At 33.8% G+C, this 26,194-nt stretch overlaps 3 protein-coding genes across 11 annotated transcripts; 1 reads left to right on the top strand and 2 right to left on the bottom strand.

Annotated features, from left to right (window-relative positions):
* Positions 1-1,972: 1,972 nt before the first annotated feature.
* On the bottom strand, positions 1,973-6,880 carry LOC140987787 (uncharacterized). 6 transcript variants are annotated; one of them, XM_073456446.1, is made up of 7 exons: positions 6,617-6,880; positions 4,593-4,669; positions 3,630-3,753; positions 3,370-3,511; positions 3,242-3,288; positions 2,376-2,637; positions 1,973-2,044 (listed from the first exon to the last, which is right to left on the bottom strand). In XM_073456446.1, exons 3-6 carry the CDS (start codon positions 3,720-3,722, stop codon positions 2,422-2,424), a joined length of 498 nt encoding a protein of 165 aa, XP_073312547.1. In that variant the 5' UTR covers positions 3,723-3,753; positions 4,593-4,669; positions 6,617-6,880; the 3' UTR covers positions 1,973-2,044; positions 2,376-2,421. The 6 variants fall into 6 exon arrangements, 5 of the variants coding, with proteins under 5 accessions (XP_073312547.1, XP_073312543.1, XP_073312544.1 ...); XR_012177206.1 differs by lacking the exon at positions 3,630-3,753 and having other exon boundaries at positions 2,376-2,614; positions 3,242-3,285; positions 4,593-4,694; XM_073456442.1 differs by lacking the exon at positions 3,630-3,753 and having other exon boundaries at positions 4,593-4,694; positions 6,617-6,878.
* Positions 6,881-7,956: 1,076 nt separating this feature from the next.
* LOC140988729 (integrin-linked protein kinase 1-like) lies at positions 7,957-12,346 on the bottom strand. The gene is given in 10 exon segments (XM_073457785.1): positions 7,957-8,068; positions 8,541-8,662; positions 8,764-8,826; positions 9,140-9,219; positions 9,356-9,441; positions 9,444-9,460; positions 10,547-10,632; positions 10,888-10,992; positions 11,076-11,150; positions 11,667-12,346. Coding segments are annotated over 9 exon segments (951 nt in total). The 5' UTR covers positions 12,102-12,346; the 3' UTR covers positions 7,957-8,068; positions 8,541-8,658.
* A 2,443-nt stretch (positions 12,347-14,789) lies between these two features.
* Positions 14,790-24,831, top strand: LOC140988547 (BAG-associated GRAM protein 1-like). Of its 4 annotated transcripts, none has more exons than XM_073457549.1 (12): positions 14,790-15,000; positions 16,250-16,300; positions 19,014-19,142; positions 20,022-20,435; positions 21,382-21,411; positions 21,635-21,778; positions 21,865-21,969; positions 23,042-23,188; positions 23,275-23,328; positions 23,534-23,597; positions 24,122-24,183; positions 24,357-24,831. In XM_073457549.1, exons 4-12 carry the CDS (start codon positions 20,340-20,342, stop codon positions 24,474-24,476), a joined length of 822 nt encoding a protein of 273 aa, XP_073313650.1. In that variant the 5' UTR covers positions 14,790-15,000; positions 16,250-16,300; positions 19,014-19,142; positions 20,022-20,339; the 3' UTR covers positions 24,477-24,831. The 4 variants fall into 4 exon arrangements, with proteins under 4 accessions (XP_073313650.1, XP_073313649.1, XP_073313646.1 ...); XM_073457548.1 differs by having other exon boundaries at positions 16,250-17,973; positions 19,060-19,142; XM_073457545.1 differs by lacking the exons at positions 19,014-19,142; positions 20,022-20,435 and adding an exon at positions 17,623-17,973.
* Positions 24,832-26,194: the final 1,363 nt, after the last annotated feature.

The raw sequence follows: 26,194 nt of genomic DNA, 5'->3' as shown, positions 1-26,194 counted from the left end.
TTTGGAAAAAGACTCTCGTGTCAAATTTAAATTATACGTCAATATTGTCTTCTTAGTTCTTGGCATTATACGTCATCAGAGCTGATTAATGGAGGGAACACCTGCACCCCACCAATTTTTTTTATAAGAATTTGCCGAAATATCCACGTACGGGGAAAATTATCCAATAAGTAAACTTGTTATCAAATTTTTGCATCCTATCCTCTTTATATTTAATGCATCTGGCACCTACCTCCCTTGTCAAATGCAAAATATAACATGCAAAAAACTCTCATTTTTACCGAGTGAAAATGTTTTCTAAATTTTTTTAGGAGAAAAAAAAATTCAAAAAAACAATAACATGATATGAATGCGTTTGTGAATTACTATGAATTTGGTCACAGACATCTTGGGGTGACAATTTGAGGGCCCACAAAAGTAAGACCTTATCCATAAACATCCAATGGAATTTCACAACCATTAATTTACATCCAAAGATGCAAACACTATCCACAAAGTGTTCATTTCCAGCATCACATAGACCCTCGATAACGTCATTCCATTCACAAACAGAATAATAAGAGTCGGAGAAAAAAATGTCCCACTTATCAGTCGCTCTAACTCCAGCCACAACAAAACCAATCTCAAGAATAACTAAGACAACCCATTTGCACTCTCAAAGGCTCCATAATGTCAGGGCTTCCGGTCAAGGCTCCGATCAGGTTGCTCAAGGAAGCCATTTTCAACGAAGGTTCGAGTCAGGTTTTTAGCAAACGTAGAACCAAACATGAGCATTTTATTGTTTATCTATGTGATTTTATGCAGTTCTAATTGTGCAAGATTGCTAAATATAAATTATATAATAGAATAGGCAAAAGCTAAGAAAGAAATCGCATTATGATTCTGAAATGAAATTCACTCACACATCTGGTATACAAAGACTAGATTATCTAAACAAAACAACAAGAAAAAAATAAACGAATACAAAGACAATATAGCTCGAAAAGAGTTTTATGACGCTGAATACCCAAAGTGTGATGCAGGAGCATTGCACTGGGATTGAGTGGTGTAATGGTGGCGCTGAGCATTAGTGGGGAGCATGCAAAGGCAGCAAGGAGAGCGCCACCGCCCCCAGTGCAAGAGAAAAAAGACCCAAGCGTTAGCGGCTTGATGGCAAAAGTTCTGGCAAGTAAAAAGAGGAAGGAGGCCATGAAAGAGTCAATGGGCAAGCTAAGAGAGAAGGGAAATGCCATTCAAGAACAATCTCAACAGCCTGATTCGTCTGCTGACTGAGCCTTTTGCGGCGTTTTTAACTCTGGTGAATTTAGAGGGCAATGTGGCTGTATAAACCATAAACAACATTGTTTCTTATTGGGGTATTCATCCCCAAGAATTGTCAGCATCTTCTTTTATTACTATCTGCTTCCACCACTGGAGAGGGGTTGGTCAGCGACACTGCCAGTTTATAGAGGGACAAAGTGGGCGATACGGTCATCACATGCAAATTTTTTTTTTTTTGGGAAAATCTATGTGAAATTTTTCTAAGTATCTAAGTTCTGCCCACCTGAGAAGACTTGGCCCCCTGCTTCAATTTTTTAAGACCCCTATGGGGTAACTAATACGCAACTAAGAATCGTTAGGCACGTGGAGGGAACTTCGATGAAGTAAGGATAATCAAACATCCCTAAGCTTGAATAACTATATCAATGTTTTGAATCCCAATCAGCAAAAAAAAAATACTTTTATGATAAAACGCCATACTTACATTTGGGTGGAGTACATATTATTCAAACCTCGGTGACAATGGTAAAAGCAAAAAACACACTGAGCTTTGAAGCATGAATAATTTCTATTTGAATTATCGCAACATTTTTTTCAACAACAAAAACGAAAAATTTGATGGCAAATGCTGTTTATAGTAGCCTACAAATTTTGAATACAAGCCTCAATTTTAAGCAATCGTTCAAGTTACTATCATTGGATGCTTACCTTCTCACGTCAAATGCAAGAGCTAAACAGATCCGCAGATTCTTGTTAGCAGCTACAACCTTCATCTCTATCCAAACTGAAGGGAAATGAAGGTACTCAAATTTAATACACTTTTAATTAACAATTCGACACATTTCCACAGCTGCGTGCAAATATTACCTCGATGAAATTGCCAAATCACTCAACTTTTAATTTAAGATTCGATGATGCAAATGAAAAGAAAAAATCCCCATGGGTATTATACAAAACTCATTCAAAAATGCAACAAACTACATGTATCAAGTCAATACTGCAGAAAGATTACATATATTAAAGAAGAGAGGATCCATAAAAATTTGGAAACAGTATACATGAAGCAAACAAGATAAACAAAACCTCAAATCAGGAATCATAAAGAGAAGATCTACCTGGTACACTCAATAACCAGAGATAATGCACATTTTGAACAAAATATCAGCTTTTGTGGTTCCCAAAAAATCTAGAAAGTGGTAAAGGGCCATCAGCGTCTTCATTCTCGCTGCTTGAGTGCTTGGATTTCGACGACACATGCTTTTTTTCTTTCTTCCTTCTCTTCAACCTTGATTTAGATCTTTTTGACTCCCTCTCATCATCACCACTGCTTGAAGTTTCCGAATCCGAGCCAGAGCTATAATCAGATAGCCTTGAATGCTAAGTCAATCGCAAAAAAGTCGTAAAGTTAACTTAGGCATACAAATTTCGATGTGAAGCACATAAATCAAGGGATTAATATTTTAGGAGCAGATATAGGAGTAACTTAGTTAAAGCAAATTACACAATAGATCTTGGTACAATTTCAGGACGATTTTTTATTTATTTTATTTAGTTTCTTATTTATTATAATAAGCACATAAATCGGCATTTTATTTCATTGCAAGGGGATACTTTGACTAATATTAACGTGCTTTTCCTCCCCAATTCGCTTCACCCTTTACTCCTGAGCAACTGTCATACTATATTGGAAACTACTCTATCAAATTCATTATTTCACAGGCAAACCTTTCGTTTCCTTAAAATATAAACAGACATTCGAGAATAAACCATGAATTATGAGCGGAATTCATGTGATCCCCATAATCATAGCTTTGTTTACTGGTTTTAAGAGCATAGCTTGAGATAATCACTTGTGACTATGTCAGGTATTACATTTTGGCGATCCTTTTTTGGGTCATGAAATTCTCCATTATCAGCTTCACCACAATTTTTTCTCACTGAAGTGGAAGACATAAATAAATGGAGTTGTTGTATAATGCACCTTTCGCTTCTTGCTGCTGCATTTCTTTAAATCTCTGTCCTTATCTGCTGGCAAATTTATGATTTAACAATGTCATAAAAAGCTAAAAATTGCTGAAATACGATATCCCCAATTACACTGTGCGTTACCTTTTTTGCGTCTGGATCTGCTGCTAGAGTGGTTTTTTCCATGAGCAAGTTTGCCAGCCCTTTCAGCATCTAGCTGAGCCCTGTACTCTCTCATCATCCGATCTTTATCAGCTTCCACCTCCCCCTTTCTCACTTCTTCTTCCTAACATTGAAAACATTAGAGCCACAGAAAGACACAAAAATATTACCACATAAACAAAACATCACAAGATAAAGACAGCAATTACAGTAGCTAAACGAAAAGACCGAAAGGGCATTACTGGTCTTGAATTGAAGATAATGGAACAGATGAATCGGAAGGTTGAGTAACACATATAAATAGATCTAGTGGCCATCTTATCTTGTTTGGGCATAGCGTAGATTAAGCCATATTTACATGAAAACCTGGAGTGCCAAAAATAAGCCTCGTAAATTGGACGAGTAATTTAGAGTCATGGGATAAGCAAATGAAGTGAAGTTGAAGCCCTACAGATAAGAAGATACGTGGAAAGACAAAATTTGAGCTTGTTAAACTCCACTACCATTATTGAAAGAGGATGCACGTTGACCTGGTGAAATTTAAGTGACTAGTTTTCCATAGAAATTTTAGGTTATGCTGAGCTGTTGAGATCAGTATCCAGCTCTACATATCTAGGGAATCTGCCAGAAATAAATGTATGACACTCAAAAGGAATAGTATGTACTTATTCTTGAAACACATGCTTCCTGTCTTTGATCAAACGTGATTAAACATGGGAGTCAGTTCTAAGTATCATGTATTATGCACTGTATAATCCAACAACGTAAGTGGCAGATTCAGGAAACATGGTGGTTGGTTCGCTCCAATTCACTCTTCCCTCCTCAACATGCTAGTTAAATTTTCGAAAGAGATAAATGGCAACCTTCCTTAAAGTTGCAGTTTGACAACAACTCATCACGCAAATGACACAGCCACATTAGCTTTCAACCCTAATTTCCATTAACATCGATAAGACTGTACTTGGTCAACGGCTCAAAATATCAAAATACCGATTTGGAATATTAAAGATGCTAAAAAATATTTAAAGATAAATTTTCTCGAAATAAAAATTATAGCTGTGGCAGACAACTTATTGAAAGAAAGAAAATAGGAAAACAAAAAAAAAGTTCCTGGATCTAGCTCGAGAAGGCTTATATGGAAAGACAACATGTATACAAAGATAGCACGTAAACTCAAGTTACAAATATGCAGCCACATAAATCACCTTTTGCTTCTTCTTGTACTCCTCCCATGTAATTGTATGAGAAGTCTTTAGACTTGCCAAACGAGCAGCATGCCATTCTGGTGAATGAAAAGAACCATCCACCTGTGATTGTCCTCATTAGAAGATGCACAGATCCAAAATAAATAGGGGAAAACACTATTTTAAAACTTTTCCAACAGGAAAAGTCATTCAACAATCAATTGTACAGAAAAAATTAGCACATCTCCAGTCTCCATTAATGTGAAATAAACTTTGGAATGATGAAAAACTAGCCAGCTTATACAACTGTACATTACCAAAAGTAACATTATTATTGATCGAAATAGTTTATACCTCTGTAAAGATTTATCGTTATAGTACAAAGTTGGTACTTTGGTTCCTAGGAGATGCTAAATCAACTCTGTTCGGATCAGCCATTACGAAGCATCAATTCCTTTTAAAAATATGATAAGATGTATTGTGCCCATCGCAAGAATAATTCTGATGCGTACCCTTCTCAGCATACTTTATGTTTTGGTGTAAAGAAAAAATATTAATTTACAGCCCTAGAGGATTAATAAGCATTATAATAATGGTGGGCAAGTGTTGAACTTGTTCTTTTCTCTCTTCATATATATTTGTTTGGAGTGCCGGGCATATACCCAAGAGCAACCACAGTCGACACCATCGTGTGACAAAACCAGACACAAATTGATTCATAAATATCAATAAAAGCCTTTGACCCTTGGGACATGAGGAACTGACAGATTTAAAGCTCCACTTTCCAACGACAAGAATCAAAGAGAACTAAAAATACAGGTAATGAAAATATGTGAGTTATTCTATTATAAGAAGTCTTGAGATTTATCTTATTAGACACACAAATTAACTAAACAATCAATACCAAAAAAAAAAGTTGACAGAAAATATTACTCTTACAAAACTGACTAAAAGAAATCATTTCACTTATCATGGAAGACCAGGAAAATCACACGCACATAGCTGAAACTCAGGACACAAGTCTTCCAAGGTATACAATCTTACAGATGGCAATAATTCCATCTCCAAAAGTGAAATCCAATATTAGCATCTCATTTTCATTCGTAAAAGCTTATTTCCACTTCATTTTCATATACATTATTCGAATTCAACCTTGGAAGAATTCTCGAAATAATATCACACACATCATGTTCCTCACTACGATTTCCAGAGACATATTTCCTTAAAAATTTCTCCTGACATACAGAACCAACCTCAAGCTTTCAGTTACACCCAACAAATAATAAGTATGCAGCCCTCACAAACACTCGAGCATTACCTAAACTTACAATCCATGAGCTCGGTTGGTTCGAAACTTCAAATCAGTTATATTGGCTCCTTTTCTTTTAAATCAGAGATCAATAGCTCTCGTTTTCCAACATTTCCTCTTTAACGTTACAGGACCTTATTCCCTTACCTTGTCGTTAATTCATCAACGTTGGTAAGTTGAAACTAAGCTAAATGATATTACTCTTTCATCTTCATGGTAACACAAATTCTAAAAGGAAAATCACTACATTTTGTTTACTGCACATGAAATTTTCAGAATTTTTAACAGTAACAAAGAATCTTGAACACTAATTTTTTTTTTTAATCTTTTTCAATCATGTTAACACCAAAAAAATCACAATATTTTTAAATACACGTGTTCAGATTCAGATCTTTTTAGCAGTAACCTAATAAGATAGTTTAAATTTAAAAAGCCAGAAATTTAATGTCAAAAAAAAAAAAAAAAAAAANGAAGAAAGAAAAATAAACTTCCGTAGCTAAAGTTATCTTTAAAAAGCCCTAAACTCATGTTCCATAACAGCTGATAAAAAAATTATCAGGAAACTTTCTACCCAACGCTATGGTATCTCAACATCTTGATAAAAAAAAAACTCAATTTCACCTAAACTCTTACAAAATCCACCAAACATGAAATTTCAATTCAAAACACTCGTAAACTAAACATCCAAAATTCCGCCAGTAAAAAAAACAAATAAATGGTATGAAACGGTACAAACCATGCCATCTTCAACCTCATCCGGGGCGGCTGAGCTTGAGCCGAGCCGAGATCTCTGCATCGCTTTGTATGCTTGATTTTTCCCCATGATTCCTCGTAATTTTTAAATTGCAAAGAGGAAATGAATCTATTCGAGGGAGAACTGAAGAAAAATCGAATACAAGCGCTGATTAATGCCGGAAGGCGAGGATTTGAAGCTGGAGTATATGCGATGCCAGGAGGATTGAACTCTAGGGACGAGATTTATAGCAAGCGCGATAAATTAATTAATTAATGACCGTTTTTTTTATTTTATATAATTTATAATACGATGAAAAAACTATTATATCACAATAATTTTGTTTTCATAAAAAATTAACGTAAGATGATATCAACACAGATTTTTTATTTGTATGATTTATGAAAAATCAAAAATAATATTTTTATTATAAATATAAACATGATTCACTTGTATATTCTCTAATAAGATTTACTTTTTTATTTTTAATGAAAATTAGTTCTTCGCTACACAAATTTCAACATAAAAATTAAAATAAAGTTTACAAATAATTCACCCAAAATTTTTACAAACATTATGTTGGACAAATATTAGAATATAATTTAGATTTCGTCAATTATATTGAATTTAAACAAATAAAACTGATATTGTATTTTCATGTACTACTAGATTTGAATTAAATACTCTTTACTATTATGTAATATTGATAGGTTATGAAGAAAACAAGACAAAAATATATAATTCAGAATTACTATAAACTTTGTCGGGTCATAATATTATTCCAAATTATATAAATGTTTGTTATTATATGATATTTTTCATATTCTCATTCCTCCAAATTTTATGATATTTCATCATAAGTAAAAAAAATGGAAGGACACATCTTTATTAATATAGAATTTTAAAAACTTTATTCATAATTAATGTAACGTTACGAAGAGACGAACAAAATTCACTCTTTTTCATTTTTATCTATATTCTTCCATGCTGTGTCACTTTCCTCCTCTCGGATGAAGCTGCGTCGGTCTGCTCCGCTAGCGGACGGACGTCTAATATTTTGTACTCCGCCTCCTCACGATAAGTAACCCCGTGTGCGTCTTATATCCTATGGAAGAAGTCATTTTAAGCATCGGCAGCAAAACAATTAATATTGCGAAGAGTTGAAAGATCATTTTCCTGGAAATGACATTAGGATTGCGCGAATGACGAAAGAAGCTGATGATTCATTGCCCCCAGCAGCGGAGAGTCATATATAGTAAACACCGGACAATGAAAAAGGAGTATGAAAGGAAGGAGAAGACAAGGAAAGCAGCATAAGCATACCAAGGTAGTTTGAAAGTGTCTTTCCACCATCCATGCTTAGAACAGTTTGCAATAATCATGTTCATCCATGTGATGATCTGGGAAAAACTTGGCCGTGCAGCACAATCTGGATGCCAGCAGTCTTCGATCAACCTGTCTTGAAACGTAGCATCGTGAACGAACAAGACAAAACTTTAGCTTTTCAACTCAAAATAGATATGATGTTCTAAAGTTGTCTAGTATGGATAAAGAAGGGAGCATCAGCAAGGAAAGTGTAAAAGATTACATTGACAATTTTTCATATGGATTAAAATCTCATTATCTTCTCCGGAGAAAAGCATCCCACATAAAGTTAGGTTAAACTTAAGATGCCTAAAACCCAGCAAAAGAACTCATCCTCATTTTGTGCTGGGAAAGTTTGTGCGACGTTTGAAGAGGGGGAAGTGGGAAACTAATTCTAAGTACCAAAATATATAGTGACCTTCCAATCCTTCTAACATCAGTATCTTAATGAAAGTTTGAGATAATTAGTTTCGTCTTTCGGAAAATTTCATGGAGGGAAATTAAGCAACAAATTAAAACAAACAGAAATAAGGATGAAGTAAAGAAGAGAAAAAGGACTGACTCTCTTAAATCTGTAGGATATTTAGATTTGGACTTCAATGTTGGTCTCTTTTCTTCCAAGCAGATTAACTTAGCTGCCTCCTCAGGGGACTTGGAAGAGAATGGTCGCATTCCCTCCATCATCTAAACATGAAAACGTCGATAAGTGTGCAAAACACTATATGATGCCAACGGTAAAAATATGTATATGTCAAGACGTCAACTTAAGAATATAGTTGCCTTACTTTGGTGTTAAATCACAATGGATGATTGGCTCAGGCTTGCTCTCATGAAGATAATTCATTCCCCTGTCGAGTAACCAAGATCCAAAATGTCAGTGTCCAACACATAATGAATTCAAAAATCTGGTTTAAAAAGAAAAGGGGACAAGGATGAATGCATAAAGCAGCATCAAGAGAAAAAGAACCAAATGCAAAGAATTAGGAATCAAGGACAACAGAATGAAGATAAGCACAAAATCATTATATAAAACGCCAATCTGCAATAATAACAAATGTGTTACCCACTCGACTAAAGCAGATTATGGCCAAAGGCATAAAAACGATTCAAACAACAAAGTATACATTTCAATGTGCTTATATTTTGGAAATTTGTTGTCACCTAGCAATTTCAAGTGCGAATCCCAGTGCTTTAGATGGAGACAGACGTCCTTTCTTCTGAAGGTAACTACCTAGGTCTCCCTGAGAATTCGAATTATAAGTAAGCGATGAGCATCAAAATCTGACAAGTTATTCATGTATGAAAATACACGAGTGTTTGTATGGGTGGGAGGGGAGTGTGGCATGTATGAGGATGCATAGAAAGATGGATGATTACTCTTGAGTGATGCTCCAAAACGATCATCATTGGTAGATTTTGGGTGACAGCACCAACAAATTGAACCACATTGGGATGTCTGACCACTCATGTTTGAAAGCATTTCTACAATTTAATACATTAAAACTATTACCTTCCGCTGAAGTAAGAACAAATTTCAAAAAGAAAGAACAGACAAGAACATAAATAAATAACTTTGAGCCAACTATACGAAACAAAAAAAATGTTAAAGATTGGCCAACTTTTGTTTGTTTACGTCGGTTGTCATGCGTTATACAAATGTGAATTGATGAAAACATTGACATGGAATACACTGCCGTTGAATAAGCATTTATTCCACAGTCAACATAATATAGTCCCCTTTACAACATGGAAAATTGCTTGATCATCGACTATGACCATTATTTTCAATAACTAGATTGAATAATGATCAGAACTTTCAGATTTCTGTACTTCTATTAGTAGTAGTCACAAGAAAAGACATTACACGTTGAGGCTTCAAGGATGAAAACAAAATTTGACAACCACATTAGTGCTGCTCACGGGTATCATAATCATAAAAATATAGATAACATTGTGGTCATCAAAACTCTTACTTTCAACGAGTATGACTCTAGGCATCAATCATATAGATTTATAACTAATTTCAATAGCAGTCCTAACACATGAGGTAACCGTTATTCTTATATTTACTCATGATGATCGCTAGAGCATATAGAGATGTCATCTTCGGAAAAGGGTGATTTGAATGATATCTTAAATATTTGGTAAGCTAGAGTCTATATTGGTCGGACAACAATGTATAACAGCTCAGAAGAAAAGCTTGACTCCATGTACATATCTTGTATGTATGTCTTCTTATATAGAACAAAAAGTTCCATCACCACCCTCCAAAATAAATTTTGGTTATACGGCCGAAATGTTAGACAAACATAACAATATCATCCTGAGCAAGCGAACTACGAATGACAAAGCTGTGAAACTTAAAACAAGATTGTGCAGCATCTGGAGAAAAATTCATTGTATTATTTTGAATATGTGCCAAACTAGCATCATACTCCTTTAAAAATTGAATTTAGAAAGCATTTCACTAGTTGAAAGCAAACATAGATTATGCAAAAGAAAAAAATAAACCAACATTCAACCAAAATGAAACATATGCATAAAAGCTAAAAAGAATGTAGTGTATACATGCATTCAGGGGCTATATAGCTATCCTTGTCAAGGATCTTTACTGAAACTTTTGTGCCATTCCATTTAGCAACTTGATATGATCCCTGTCCACGGATGGAAAGTCAAAAGTCAAACAGTAAAATAAATATGTTATAAATTCAGACCATGAATCACCCATGCAGACACGGGAAAAATTTGTCTTATTACAAATGAAACTTGTCGTTGTTTGCAACCTTCAGACTAGAAAAAATGTACTAGAGTCGACAGATGAATGATAACATATTATATATGCATCGAGAAGCAGTGCATTGGATTATCAATTGGAAATATATCTCTAGCTCCCAAAAAAATCAGAACACCTTCGAGATGCCGTCGCTTTTTCGTATCTGAATGTCCATTGGATTGAGCTCGTACTCTGGAACCTCACGATGATTTGCCACTGTTATCGGCGTTTTCCTGGTTTTCTAGGAAATGGCATGCACTTATATGAGTGTCACCAACGAACAAAAAACCTTTTTAACCTAAAGCAGGACAATTTTACACTTACAGGAACTTTGGCCCCACGGGCCTTCAATATGTTATATAATTCAACGTTCCCGTAATATTTGGCATCAGTAGCAGCCTACATTGATGAAAAAATCTTGTAAAATGCATCATGTTAAACTTAAAAAGAAACTATGACTACACTTCCAACAAGAATTAGTCATATTCATTTCTAACATGGTCACAAAACAAAAAACAGCACAAACGTAAGAAAGGTAAATCACTCTCCAACCAAGTTTTCGTCTTCCATGAAGTGAAATATGCTGTAATTGTATTATGTTTATTAGCCGTGGATCTAGCGAGCCTGCTATTGTTTCCCGGGATTCCAGAAACACAGGCCATCACATTAAAATATAAATAAATCCTTTATAAAACAGGGTCCCATTCTTATGTTGTAGTATAAATTAAGCAACAAAATTGACATCTTTAACAAGAAAAATGAAACCTTTGAACAAAAATTGGAATCTCAACCTAGTCAAGACAACTTCTTGCACAATCGACCCCTTCCCACGATATTATGTCTTCGTGAGTTCATTACACATATTTGTTTCATTCAAAATATGGCTCGCTTCAAAAACTGAATAAATAAACGTACCGTGCTACCCCACCTATCATGGGCATCGATATTGGTTCTTCTACTCAACAAAAGCTTCACAACTTCAACATGGCCTTCACATGCAGCAATATGCAGAGCAGTCCTGCCATCCAAATCAATGTTATTTACGTCAACCCCTTCATCAAGCAAATCCTGGACCCCTTTCACATCCCCTCTGCTGGCCAGGAAAAGCAGCTGCATTGTCGAATCTAGATTCTCCGGCACGGCGAACCCATCTTCGTCGCCGCAGTCATCCTCCAACGCACTTCTCCGAATGGGGTCCAACGAAGATTGCCGCCCGAAGCTGAACCGGAAATTCTTCCGATTCGGGTCGAGTGAATTCTGCCGCTGGAAAGTGAATTTCTCGCTCTTCCTCAAGGAACCCGTTGAGAACTGGCAGGAGATCCCGCTCTTCAACTGCGTGGCCTTGTCCATTTAACCATAAAAACGCTCTTTCCTCGTACAAATACACCATGCCATAATCCCAACAAAGCATATAGATTACGATGGCCAAAGCTATGACTTGGTGGAGATTAAAAAAAAAAAGCTGGAAATGGATTCGACTGATTTCCAATGGCACAGGAAAGAGCCTGTCGATGTTTCAAGAATGGATGAGAGCAATGGGCATGCAAGAGGAGGAGAATACGTTGGTTATTGATATCCCTCCATTTGATTTAGCCGAAAAGACGTTACGTGAACCATATGAAATGCTCGACTAGGCAAAACGGGGGGGATTTTATAGGCCCCACCTCCGATAACCTCCTCCATTTTGTCATAAAATGTCTGAAATGTTATGTGTTCAATGTAGAATAACCATTTTTTGGTCTTTGTCATTTCGAATTTTTTATTTTTTAGTTAACATGTTATAAGTCAGTTAGTATGTTATTATTATTATTATTATTTTTAGTCTATTTCCAATTGAACGTTGATCTCTCGTCAAATATTGCTTTGTTTTCGATGTTATATCAGCATTCTTAATAAACACTAGTTATTCTGTACACGCGATGCGTGTGTGTACAGTCGTTTTTATTATTATTGATGGACTAAAATGAAATTTGACAAATTATAGAGGGACTAAATTGATATTTGAATTGTTGAAATAAAAAAATTAAAAATATAAGTGTGTGTTGAAATTTAAAAAACAAACAAACAAACAAAAATGTAAAATAGTATCATATAAGGGTAAAATTGGAAGAAAAAATTGGTGTCCTTTNTATCATTGTGTTTAATATAACGTAATATATTTGGTTCGAACAAATTAAAATTGGATTAAAAATATATATGTTTGTTGATCTACAATAATATTTGGTAGTTGATGTTTTAGACTTGTATTAACAGGAAATAATTATTTGGGAAAATAAAAGATATATAGTTCATTTGAAAAAGGATATTCAATTTTTTTGCGGAGTTTTGAAAATGGTAAATGAGGATATAAGTTTACTTATATATTTTATTTTTTTAAATTAATTGTTGTCCAGTGTGTTACTTTTATATATATNCTTATATGTTTCTTTGATTAAAAAATAATCATGTAACTATTTATTTTTATTTTTTAATCAATTTTAGTCATTCTCGTAAAAATAATGTAAATAAATGATTAATAATATTGTTAAAATTTATAACCATCTTTTTAAACACACGTGCAGATATGAATAAATTTTTTTAATCAGATACTTTAAAAAATTTAAGAATAATATTGGTCATTAAATTATACGTCTTTAAGATGAAACGACTAAAATTGATTTTTAAAAAATACCAAATTAAAAACTTATGACAAAATCGACATTTTGCGCTCTTTTACATCATTTAAATGTGTGTTATGCCTATTAATTTTTATAAGAAACAACTTTTTATTCAATATTAATTCTCTTGTTTTCTTTTGGCTTCATAACTCCATGATTTGCTTCTATAGCACTGCCAACCAAAATTAATTATGCTCGCATCAAACTAACATTTTATTAAAGGAATTTGATAAATTTTATTTGATTAATTAATAAATTGAATATTATTTATTGTTAAGATCAATGAATATCACTTAATTATTTGTATAAATATATATGTACAATAAATTTTATTTTTGCATATTGATTAAAGGAATTTGATACAACATCAGAGAAATATCATGATTTTTTAATGCAATTAAATTTATGTTGGTCAAGCAAAAGATAATCTATAATAAATTATTAACTAATTAATACTTTTCTAAAAACTAAAATTAATTTTATATATTAATATTATTAATTTATTGAGATTTTATTCTAATGTGTATATTAAATCTAATATGAAATAAGAAAATAAGAGTTATTTAAACAAAAAAAATTGTAAAAAGAAACTCGATTATTCCGCCCATTGACCCGTAGACCAATCTATATCTATATATATCGATGTAAAAAAAAAAAGTTTTTGTCGTATTTGAAAAGTTCTAGTCAAAAAAATTGTTATAAAATACAATATTTATTAGTATTAATATATTTACTTACTGCATTAAATATTTAAAACAAATAGAAAATACATGTTTAATTAAAAGAGAAGTTGGTGAAAAATCTCCAATCAAAATATTTCTTTGGGTTTACTCCCTACCTACAAAATTGCGGTACTATGTCATACAAAATGTGGTACACTTCATGTGGAAATGTGGTACTAAAAAAGTACCCAAAGACTGAACACAAAAAAAATCGACGGCTGGGAACTGAAGGTCAATTTCCCGTTAATTAAACGTGAGGTCTTTCATTTTTTATTTTTAAATTCAAATTTTAATTTTATGTCTCTTGAAAATATAAACTACAATTAAATATTTAAATTGATTATACAATTTCATTTAATTTGAATACAAAAACTCTTTCGAAAGAGTCTCAAAAGTCAATTTGTGAGATAAATATTTTATTTGAATCACTCAAAAAATATTATATTTTATTGTAAATATGATAATAGTTGACTAATCTTACGAAAAAAAATTCGTGTAAAATATAATTTTTTCATATAATATTATATTTTTCAAATTTTAAAAAGTACATTTTGATATATCGATAATATTTAAAATTTAAATAATTTTATTAAATTATAACAAAAATTTTAATAAATTTTCAAACATTAATTTTTACTAATTTTAATGGAGTGTGGGTGTTAAAAATGATGACGGCGGCTATGGACTTTTTATGGCCGTCGATAGAGTTTTTCTGGCCCTCGTGGTGGGAGGTGCAAGTCACGGTGGTTACTACGGCATTCGTGGTAGTGGCTTATTGGTACTTGACTCTGGGCTGTTATGGCGGCGGCGGAGATGATAGGACGTTTATGGCTACCGCCGGCGCTGATGTGATTCTTGATAAAAAAGAAGGTTTTCTCGGCAAATTTAATTTAATACTGAATTTTTTGGCTGTGGTTTTCTTGGTTTCTTTCTATTTCGTTATTTGATTTGATTTTACATGATTGCTATCTTAACTACTGAATCACTTCACTTTTCTGAGAATTCAAATGTGGCTGTTTCATTTGCGTCATCAGCTATATTCTGGACTTTTGTAAGAATATACCGTGCTGGATTTGCATGAGAGAGAGGTTGCGAACCGGGCTGAGAATATCGGATTGCCTAGTTTAGCATTTTGAACCTCAATTTTTCTGATACAAGAGCTCTAATCCATTTCTGTTTTCTGATTCTGCTTGGGATTTTTTAGGGAACTCCCCCATCCTGTGTTCAGACATGCCCAAAATATAACCAACTATTTTATGTTAGCACTCAGTTGAGATAGAAAAGCAGTTGCAAAATTACTGGCTTCATAATGTTTTTTTCTCTTTCCACACATTCCAAGTAATTGATAGTGTTCTGTATAATTTTTTGGATTATTTCTCTCTCTCTCTCTGCATATAATCAGTTTCCGATAAATTGATTTTCTGGCAACATCCAATGAAAGCTAAAAGGGAAATTGGACTTCACTCCCCAGCCGCCGTTTTTTTTTTGTGTTCAGTCCCTGGGTACTTTTTTAGTACCACATTTCCACATGAAGTGTACCACATTTCTACATGAAGTGTACCACAATTTGTATGACATAGTACTACAATTTTGTGGGCAGGGAGTGAACCCAAATAAATGTTTTGATTGGGGATTTTTCACCAACTCCCCCGAAGCTAAACTCCTTTAAGATTTTACGCTTTCTGATTTGCATGGCACACAACTACTTGAGGAAACAATCAAATTAGGTTTTTCTTTTTGTAGTATGCTATAAATACCAATTTAATAAGATGACAGATATGAAAGATAGTTAATTTGAGAAGGCAAAAGATATGATGGAGTTGACAGCTAATATACTCGACTTTTTTAAGTGAATAAATGTTTTAAATTATTATTTATTAGAAAAGTAATGTTGGTCTGGTACTCTGGTTGGAATTGTATTTCTGACCCTTATTCACAAATGGTCTTAAAACTTTTTCCCATTGTACTAATGCTAGCGTTCTTCATTAATCTTTGATGCTTGTTAATTAGTATTTGCTATCGTGATTATTGCATGCTGTTATAAAGTTTCCATTCTTTGTGCAATCTTTGATATTGTTTTCGTTATCACATGACATGAAGTCCTACGCTTCTTTTGTAGATAGTACAGTTTAAAGGAGACACTCAAACTAATTCTGCTTGCGTAATTAAGGTAATTTTAAATATTTTCAGCAGCAAGTTTCTCGAACTGCTTTTAGACTAAACAGAAAGTTTCAGCAACCCATCTGCGACCTTTCTTATGGCATGATAGCAAGTTCTGTTTCAGGTTGAACTGTTAGTTGTGAAGAATCTTATGGGGGGCTAATTTGAATGGCACTTCAGATCCTTATGCAATTGTAACTTGTTTAGGTGATTGCATTTCATCTGATCTGTCTATGTTTTAAAGGAACGGTGTTTTTAAGAAACTGTCGCCCGATTCACTGGCATGATACCATTTTTATGATGTTTGTATTTGTCTCTGATTATATTGGCTGCTATATTCACTTTCTTAAATGAACGAGTGAATTTTTTTATTTATTTTTACTTATCCTTGGTGAAAGATTTTGATAAGACTACATACAGAAGCATCTTTCTGTTGTCAGCAACCTAAATTATTCAATTTCTTTCCATGATATACTGTGTTATCAAGGATGGGATCTAGGATGTCATTAGTTATGCTCCTGTTAAGCTTTTATTTGTATTCAGTTTCTTTATCTTTGAAACTATTCGTGTTATAATTTCATCTATTTGCCTATTAAATTGTGGTCGTGTGATTGTATATGTTACGCCTCTTAGAAGTTGGCTTTACCTGTTCCATGTGTAAGCTCTTAATTATTTTAAGCTCATTAGAACTTCATAAAGTGTCAATAGATTTATTGTTTCTTGCTCAGAGCACACATATAAAATAAGTTTCTTCCCATGCTTTACAACTCGTTCTGTAGCAGTAGACCATCACTCCAAAACCATGCTGCCTGTTTCATATTTGTTTTGACCCAGCCAACTAAATTTTCATGATCTGTCCTTGTTGACAAATTGATTGCACCTTAGAGAAGAAAGATATACTTGCACCATGTTGCATGAAATGGAATTCAACTCAGTTTTGGACATAGTAATGGAAAAGTGAATTGTCATCTATTAGATTTGGCGCGAAAATTTTAGGCCCTTCCTAAAAGAACTGATGAATTTGGATTTGTCGAATGAACATGTTTGAGCATGGATTGTACCTGAGGGCCAATATGACTTAGCTGTTATATGGCCATTGACGCTGTGAAAATGGTGGGGTGTGGGAAACCAATACAAGCATCATACTGTTGGGTGAAGCAGCATATATCTCATCCTCGAATAAAACCTGAACACTCACTGAATGATATATATCATAAGGAACATATGCAACATATGGACAATTTTTTATCGCCATTTGGGCCAAGGGCCCAAGAGATACTAATACCATAAAGTTAATCTAATATTTGGTTGCCCAATATCCATGCATTTCAGTCCTTTGGATTTAGCTCCGTCTGCTGAAGATATTTTGTGCATTGCCATGATGCAGTTTCTTTTTCATTTTGATAAAGGTGAGATGGTGTTTCAACTTCATTTCAGGCTTTGCTTTGTTTTCTTTTATTGTAGCCTGAAGTAGAGTTAGAGAGTGGTATAGGAATTTTTGTTATTGTTTTTGATAATTTGTGCTATCCTCACATGGTTTCCGCATACCTTTATGGCATCTCGTGCATGAAGTTTAATATAGTTAATGATTTTATTTGTTCTTATAGTTCAATGGTACCTGGATCTAGAAATCCCATGTGGGGAGAGGAGTTCAATTTCTCCATCGATGAGCTTCACGTGGAGGTAGTTAACTTTACATGGAGACTTGTGGGTCAAACAGGAAAAATGAAGCATAACTCATTATTTCTGTAATCTATTGGTTTATGGCAATGTCAATTCATGAAACATTCAGTGTTCTTTAGAAATCTATTCTGAACTCCATGAGAAGCAGTTCGACTACATGGTTTTTAATGACATATATCGCTCAAGAATTCCCTTGCACTCTGAAAACATGATTGTACTTCCAGCAAGTTTGTCCACGACTTTTTTCGAAATACTTAAAACCCTTTTACGGCGTCAGGAATTTTGAAGGCTCCGGTCAGAGGAACTCAAGACAAGAATCTCATGTTCAGCAAATAAATTCCATCTATATGTGCCCTGTTTGTGCAATGTCTTTCCATTATTCAGCACCATTTTGTTTTTGCATTAACTATGATATCAGTTTGTCTCTTGCTATATTACGGAATCTTGGTACCTTTTTGAGTCATGAACATGCAAATCGTTCTCATTGATGGAGTTTATCAAGTCGCGGTTTAATTATTTTAAATCATCCTACGTATTGGTCCATTTTTTTGGTCGCGGTTTAATTACCTTTTTGAGCAAATCCATGCAAATCGTTCTCATTGAACTTCTTGCTTGAAGTCTCCTACATATTAGTCCATTTTTGGTTTTACAGCAGGAGGATAATAATCATTCAGTTTATGTTGATGTCGAAGTGTAATAAACTCCAAGTTGCTGTTGAATGTGGCTGTGCAAACCACCATGAACTTATGACATAATATTGAAGCCCGATTTTATCATCAATTGGAAATCGACATATGACCTAGAGAATAAATTTGTAGGTTTCTAAATTTCATTCCCCAGCTTGTTGACCAAGAATCTCTTCTGAAAGGAGTGGAACTTGATTAGTCCTAACCAAATGACTGGAAATACCTTTTTAAGCAGTTTGATTGTGATTGAATTTGCTCCAATGAACATGTCTTTAACAGTCAAATAGTTGCTCTTTTCAGTCACTTTTTCCTTGGACTAATTCTTTTTTTTTTTTTACCTAATTTTATTTACAGATTATTGTGACAATTTATGATTGGGATATAATTTGGAAAAGTGCAGTTCTTGGTTCGGTGCCTATTCCTGTTGTACGTGAAGGTCAAACTGGGGCTGTTTGGTATACACTGGACAGCCCGTCAGGGCAGGTAATTTATCTTTTTCAAAGTATGCCAGCCAATAGATTTTGTCCTTTTTTCTGGCAATTGGTTTAAAACTCATTTTGTTTTTGGCTTGTCCGGTCTGTCTTCATATTAAAACTCTCAAACTCCAAATGAACTCTTCCAGGTTGCTTTTGTATAACTTCGCCTTCCCCTATGGGGCTTATCATTAAAAGTGACTGTCTCTTCTGTTTGTAAAATGTATCCATTACATTGTAAGAATGTAAAATGTCCCAACGTTCTTAGGTAGCGACTCTTTGGGAGAAATATATGAGAATGCATTGTTGCTTGGGCTGCTTTTTTGATGAAGTTGTTTCTGGTAACTTGGAGAAAGGAAAAAAAAATACTAATGTTTGCACTTAATATTGAATTAGACCTGATATTTTTTGTATAGGAATGCTCCATAACATATCACAAGCAATTTTTCTTTCTTGTCGTGAGACCTTTGTGAATTCTTATATGGCATTATATCTACTTATTTTACTAAAACATAGAAGATTTGTTGTATAATTTTGCTAGAATCTGGTAGTTCGTCTATCTTGCTCATTTAGTTCGACATTTTAGTAACATTCTTAAAAAAATTTCTTGCAGCTTGCTAAGCTCATTTAGACAAATAAATTTGTTCAAGTACTTAAGTTGAAGAACCATTGTATGTGCTCAAACAGTTGTGCTCACTCATTACAATATCTTTCCTTATAATATACATTTCCTTACTTGCTGATCATTATGTTTCGACTTGGCACAAGCAGAATCAATTTTTTTATTGTTCAGATATAAAGGACAATCTGCCCATTTGGTATTCACATCTTTATGGAGACAGTAATGCCTTTCCAGTGAAGTATCTTGACTAGTTTAATGTTCTTTCAGGGGTTTAAATGGCTATGCTGGTGCTATTACTGGAAGAAGAACTTTAGATAAGCAAAGACCTACTGTTGTTCATCAGAAACCTGGGCCACTGCAAACAATATTTAATCTTCTTCCAGACGAGGCAAAGTTCTCTACTTGCATCTGGGACATTCTAAGTTCCAAACTCTGTTTAAAATGAGTTTGCCCCGGTGTAAACCATATCTATTATTGTGATGGCTGTTGGCAAATTCAGTTACTGATATTAATAATTTTGTTTCTCAGGTTGTTGAACATAACTATTCATGTGCACTTGAAAGATCATTTTTGTACCATGGTAGAATGTATATATCAACATGGCACATCTGCTTCCACTCTAACATTTTCTCAAAGCAAACGAAGCTCAGTTTCGTTGGAAACTTTCAAGCAGTTCTCTTTGTGAGGCACCTCCCGAAACTTCCAATTTTAAAAAACTTAATTAGTTCTTGTTGTTCAAGATTCGATCCACTACCTTTTATTGTGACATATATTTACTTGATACTCAATAACTTGGTGTATGTCGATAAGGTTATAACCCTCAATTGGAAGTAGTCTTGAAGTAAAAACCAAGTGTTTCACCTTCCATTCAGAGCAAGAATTCTCTTTTACAGGCCTCAAGTTCTTTTCTGTTGTAAATATGACGTAGTTATTCATGAAATTTACATGACAAATCCTTCGAAAGAAAAATATTTTCCCTTCAGATTTTACATTTTTTGGGCACGGTATTTGTTTGACTGTTTTATCAGACAAGATTTAAGTACATTTTGGCTGTGATAGCGCTGTGCGTGGTGGATACAGAAAACAAGTGTGCGAAGTCAAAGGCACAAGATGGGAGACTATGAGGCATATTTGGTGTTCTTCCAACATGTGATGTAATATTTTAAATGTATCTTAAAGTTCAACTTCAAAGAGTTATGGTAATATTGAAGAAAAAAATATGGAAACAATAAAAACTAAAAATAAACCACATAAGAATTAGTAGCATGGTCTATGCTGCATGCACACTAGGTTTTTTCTGTTTTAATACAAGTGGAAACTGCTTTGTATTCATTTATTCGATAGCGAATTACATCAGTTACTTCTCAAGCAATCCATGCAAGGAATATAGTTGCTTCCATCATCTGTGTTCTGCAAATATCATCTTCACTTAACTGTTCCATATGAAAGGCATATGCATCTTTTCATACGCTTGATCCAGTTAAATTCTACATTATTTTCCTCATAAGACTATATACGAACTACTGAATTTTATGAACGAAACTGTTAGTCAAATAACTTTCAGTCTTGGCTTGTTAGTGCATTTTTGGTTTCTTTCTAAAGTATGAGTCCATTTCCATGTTTGTAGGTAATTATACCTTTTGGAGACGTAGACGAGGTATAAAACTTCCTATTTCCTTGCTATACTATCATTTTCTGCATGCTCATGAACTTTGACTGGAAGTGTGAAATGATGGAATTGTTTGTTGGTTTTCCGTCTCAGATAAAGCGAAAATTGCTATTAAAATTGGAATTATTTTCTGTCCTTGTATTACTGATCTCAATCTCACATGCTTGAATTGCGTGGTAGCTCCTTCACATATTTATGTGTATGTATGCAGGAAAAGGAACAATCTGCATTGCGTGCTCATAGTAGCTCTATCAGAGGCAGCAGAAGACATTCTAAAGTTTTTGAGGAAAGCATGGCCAAGACCAAAAAGTTTCAGCCATTCATCAAAGAGGAATGTCTTTCTGGAATATACAATGTTTGTATACTTATCCTCTTATATAAGTTCAAGAAACACACACACACATATATTTATATTGCATCGGTAAGTGTATTGTTTTCCAGGAAGTTTTTCCCTGCACAGCTGAGCAATTTTTCAAGTTTCTGCTAGATGATGGTTCGACTTTCATACATGAGTACCGATCTGTCCGAAAGGATTCTAATCTCGTTGTAAGTAATATATATTTGTTGAAAGTTATTCATCTACTTCATACCAGAACATTAAAATGAGTTTAAATCTTAACTCATGACTTATAAAGGCTTCAATGTTAATTCGAATGTTCTAGCTTCAGTTTTTGCTGATATGGACATCTAAATACTTATAATCAAGGGCGCAAGGATATTTGTGGCACCCAATTTGGAGATTACTGACTTATCCCTCATTTGGTATCACATTTTCTACAATTACTTCATACGAGGATTTTGGTATTTTTTGGAAGTGCCACGAGGCGTACACAGATTCACTACCACAAAAATAAGTAATTTATTACTTAGATAATAATCTTTACATAATAGACTGGTTAAAACTACAGCTGAAGCAAACTAAATGGTACTCATACAAAACCACATCTAGACCAGAATTTAACCATAGGAAATATAATTTATTTATCTTGCAGCCTGTGTGCTTATTCCCTTCGTGTTCCAATTCTTGAGTTCCTGATTTTTGAAATTACAATAAACTAAAAAAAACATATGATTAAATCTTTGAGGACTTAGTAGGGTTAGAATATTGACTAATATATATCATTAATAACAACATTTGGGTGTATATAGTAAATCAGGGCGTCTTTTTACGAGCATGGTTACGCTTAAAGGGCCCCAGGATGCTCTTCTTGCGACGAGGCACATGAGGTTGCAAGCGGTGATATCCCAATAAGGGCCATGATTCATCCGTGCATAAAATACTTTTCCACGTCATTATAGGACCATATCCTTGTGAAAATATTGAAAAAAATTCTGTAAGCCTTCTGCTGCATATATTTAAAATACATGATGCGGGAAATGTCCAGTGGGGTGCTACATAGGTTCTTATGACCAAGACATGTTGAATTAGATTTTAGTAAATACGTTTCCTTATTAGATGGTTATGCTAGACATCCCATGAAATCTATCTCGAAATTTAAAAGTGCTGATGATATAAACTGTGTTCTTAGAAAAAGAGCTCCGCAAATATGATTTACTGATTTTGAAATGGATGTAATCAGTGTTAATCATCTCAAGTTTCTTGTTATGCTAACTTCAGATGGGTCAGTGGCATGCTGCCGATGAATATGATGGTCAAGTCAGAGAAATTACATTCAGAACCTTGTGTAATAGCCCAATGTGCCCTCCAGATACAGCAATGACCGAGTGGCAGCATGCTGTCTTGTCAGCAGATAACAAAGCTCTGGTAAAACTTAACTTTTCAATCATGCAACTATCTTATGAGTTTTAACCGGTCTTGTGGAATTGATATTGAATTTGTTTACCACGTAGGTGTTTGAGACTGTACAACAGGCCCATGATGTTCCATTTGGATCATATTTCGAGGTTTGCGAATACTATTAAGCGTCAGTTTCCTGTTCTCATTCTTCTGCTCTCAATCATTTTATTTAGAGTATACAGAATAATATACATATGGCTGGTTAATAGGATAAGGATTTGCTGATGCAATGCACTTGTCAGTTATCTGGAGTTTGTCTTCCTGGTCTATTCCTAGTTCTCTTCTTTATTACCGAGATGTCCTATGAACCAGGTCCACTGTAGATGGTCCTTAGAGACGAACTCCAAGTCTTTATGCACCTTGGATATTAAAGTTGGTAAGTTTTGCAGTTTCTTAGTCCTCTGGTTGGTTGTTTCTTGGAGCTTGTTAGTGTATATTTCACATCATGCTCTTTTCATATGCAGTTTTTTTCTCTTTGCCCCCCTTGGCTCGTTCAAAACGAAATGCACCTGACTGTTCCAATTTATTTTGAAAGTCCTCAGGACACCGCAGTTTAAAGTTTAATTAATATAAACACTTTTTTTTAAACAAAGATAGCTTTCTGGAGTAGCAAACCTTCTTATGGCCATCTTTTAATACAATCTTTCTGTCTTCTTGGTCATTTTTATGAAAAAATATACTTCTTTAGAGCTATTATAAGAGTATTGATTGTGCCAGCCTGTCAAACTTTGTGCTGTTGTGAGGATCTTATGTCATTTTCACCATAATTTGTGAATGTGAATCTTCAAGAATTTTATAGTACTTGGTTGCTAATGATGAGCATTTGAAACCTCTTAATTTTAGACGAAGATTTTTAATTTGAATGAGTGTGTTGCATTCGATGTTTTACCATCCTCACAGGTGCACATTTCAAAAAATGGTGTATAATGCAATCCAAGATAAAAGCAGGAGCTATTAATGAGGTATGTATATATATTTTTTTATTACAATTCAATGAGGTATATTTTTTTACTTGTAATTTCTCGATAGTTATCTTCTTCTTCTCTCTTTTTTTTTCTTTTGGAAATACCAATGTTGGTAAACAAAATTCAGAATGAAGGATGACATAGTCTAAACATAATCAATTGCATTGCAGTATAAGAAAGAGGTGGATGTAATGTTAGAAGTAGCTCGTTCATACATCAAATTGAAGACGTCGGTTCCTGAGATAGAAAATATCGCCTCGTCTTCTGCTGTTAGCCAAGAAACTACTTGAAAATGTTTACAAAATCATACACACAATAATTTATACACATGGACTACAAGTCGCGTGTACATTTTCTTCTGGTGTTCATCGTGTTGGGAGTTCATCAATCCGCGGGAACTGAGCGTACTTTACACGACCATTTTGGCTTATGTTTACACCCCATCTCTTTGGCCGAGAACAAGTGGTGCGCACCTCTGAGCCTTGCAATATAAATTTTAGTTCTATCACTAGCACACATGTTTGTCTTGTTGCTGTAATTTGAGTTCACTGTTTACCAGTTGAAGAACTGTTGTCTTTTGTTGTTGTGTGTGACTGCTGTATATTTGTACACCCTTTTGGCAAAATAATATATTGAAAGTATGGAAAGAAAGTCAAATCTTGGATGCTTGTAGACGTGGTTGAAAATAATATCTGATTTTATAATTGACAATTAAATAATTTTATGACAAAAATATATTGTTTGAAGAAATATAATTCATTATGGACCTACATTCAGTAACAAATTATTAAAAAATCAATCATATATATATTTTCCAAAGATAGATAGGTGTATATTTCAGAGCTTATGAATTATTTAAACTCAATATGTGAATTGGTGAAACCCGTTGCTCCTCAATTATAATGCATCAATATTTGTAAAATGGACAAAATTGTCATATTAGATATTTTTTTGAATGAAATATTAGATTTATTTTTCAAATTTATAGAGAATGGATATCGACCTAGCAGAGAATAAACTGGAAGATATACAAAAACTATATCAAAAATTTGTGTGATATAGTCTCACATGTCGTATTTTGTGAGACATATATCTTATTTGGATTATTAATGAAAAAGTATTACTTTTTATGCTAAGAGTATTATTTTTTATTGTGAATATCCGTAGGGTTGACTCGTCTCACAGATAAATATTTGTGAGACCGTCTTACAAGAGACCTACTCAAAAACTATTAAAATATAAAATTTTCTTTTTCTCTATTTATCATTTTGGTTAGTTTATAAATTTTTGTAGTATTTTTATCATAAGATAATACATTTGATTCATTCTTAACTGATTAAATTAAAAGATTTCACATACGCTCATCGAATCGTGAATTTAGTTTATAGAATAATACGTTATTTATTATCGACAAGTTAGAATGTTTTTTAAAAAAATTATAAAATTGTCCCAAAATTTGGATATTTTTTGGGTAACTTAGGATTCAGTACCCATTTTGTTTTAAGTTTGATTTTAATACCCAATTTCCCAAAATACCCCTCAACTTTAATTTTAATTTTATTGATTTTTCTTTTTAAATTAAAGGCCCATCATGCTTCCGTAAGATAAATTAAATCTTTTACCTCTTTGACCAGAATGCCACCGGGTTATATCCACCGTATTTTACGAACTGCTCCTCACAGTCCAACCACACGATCGCAACCGATGGTTACAGACGCAGATTCCTTCAGCAGCACTTAGCACAACCTTAATTCGTTTCCTACCTTAAGGTGTATAGTAAAAGATAAAATTTTGAAAATAATACATGAGAGGGGCTAAGAGCTAAGATCTCTTTATTCAAACACAAACATTTTTTATTACATTGAAACCTCCTGTAGAGGAGGAGGAACTTGCTTAGCTACTTATAGTAGCCGAAACTTGAAAACACATAAACTAGAAAGAGAAAATATTACAATTGGTTTTGAAAGAAATGAGGAAAATGTTCGATGATCTTCACTTCCTTCTTTCT

Source organism: Primulina huaijiensis, chromosome 11 (assembly GCF_012295235.1).
Source record: "Primulina huaijiensis isolate GDHJ02 chromosome 11, ASM1229523v2, whole genome shotgun sequence".
NCBI classification, from domain to species: domain Eukaryota; kingdom Viridiplantae; phylum Streptophyta; class Magnoliopsida; order Lamiales; family Gesneriaceae; genus Primulina; species Primulina huaijiensis.
The sequence above is the reverse complement of the archived record's forward strand: the minus strand, read 5'-3'. Positions and strand labels throughout refer to the sequence as shown.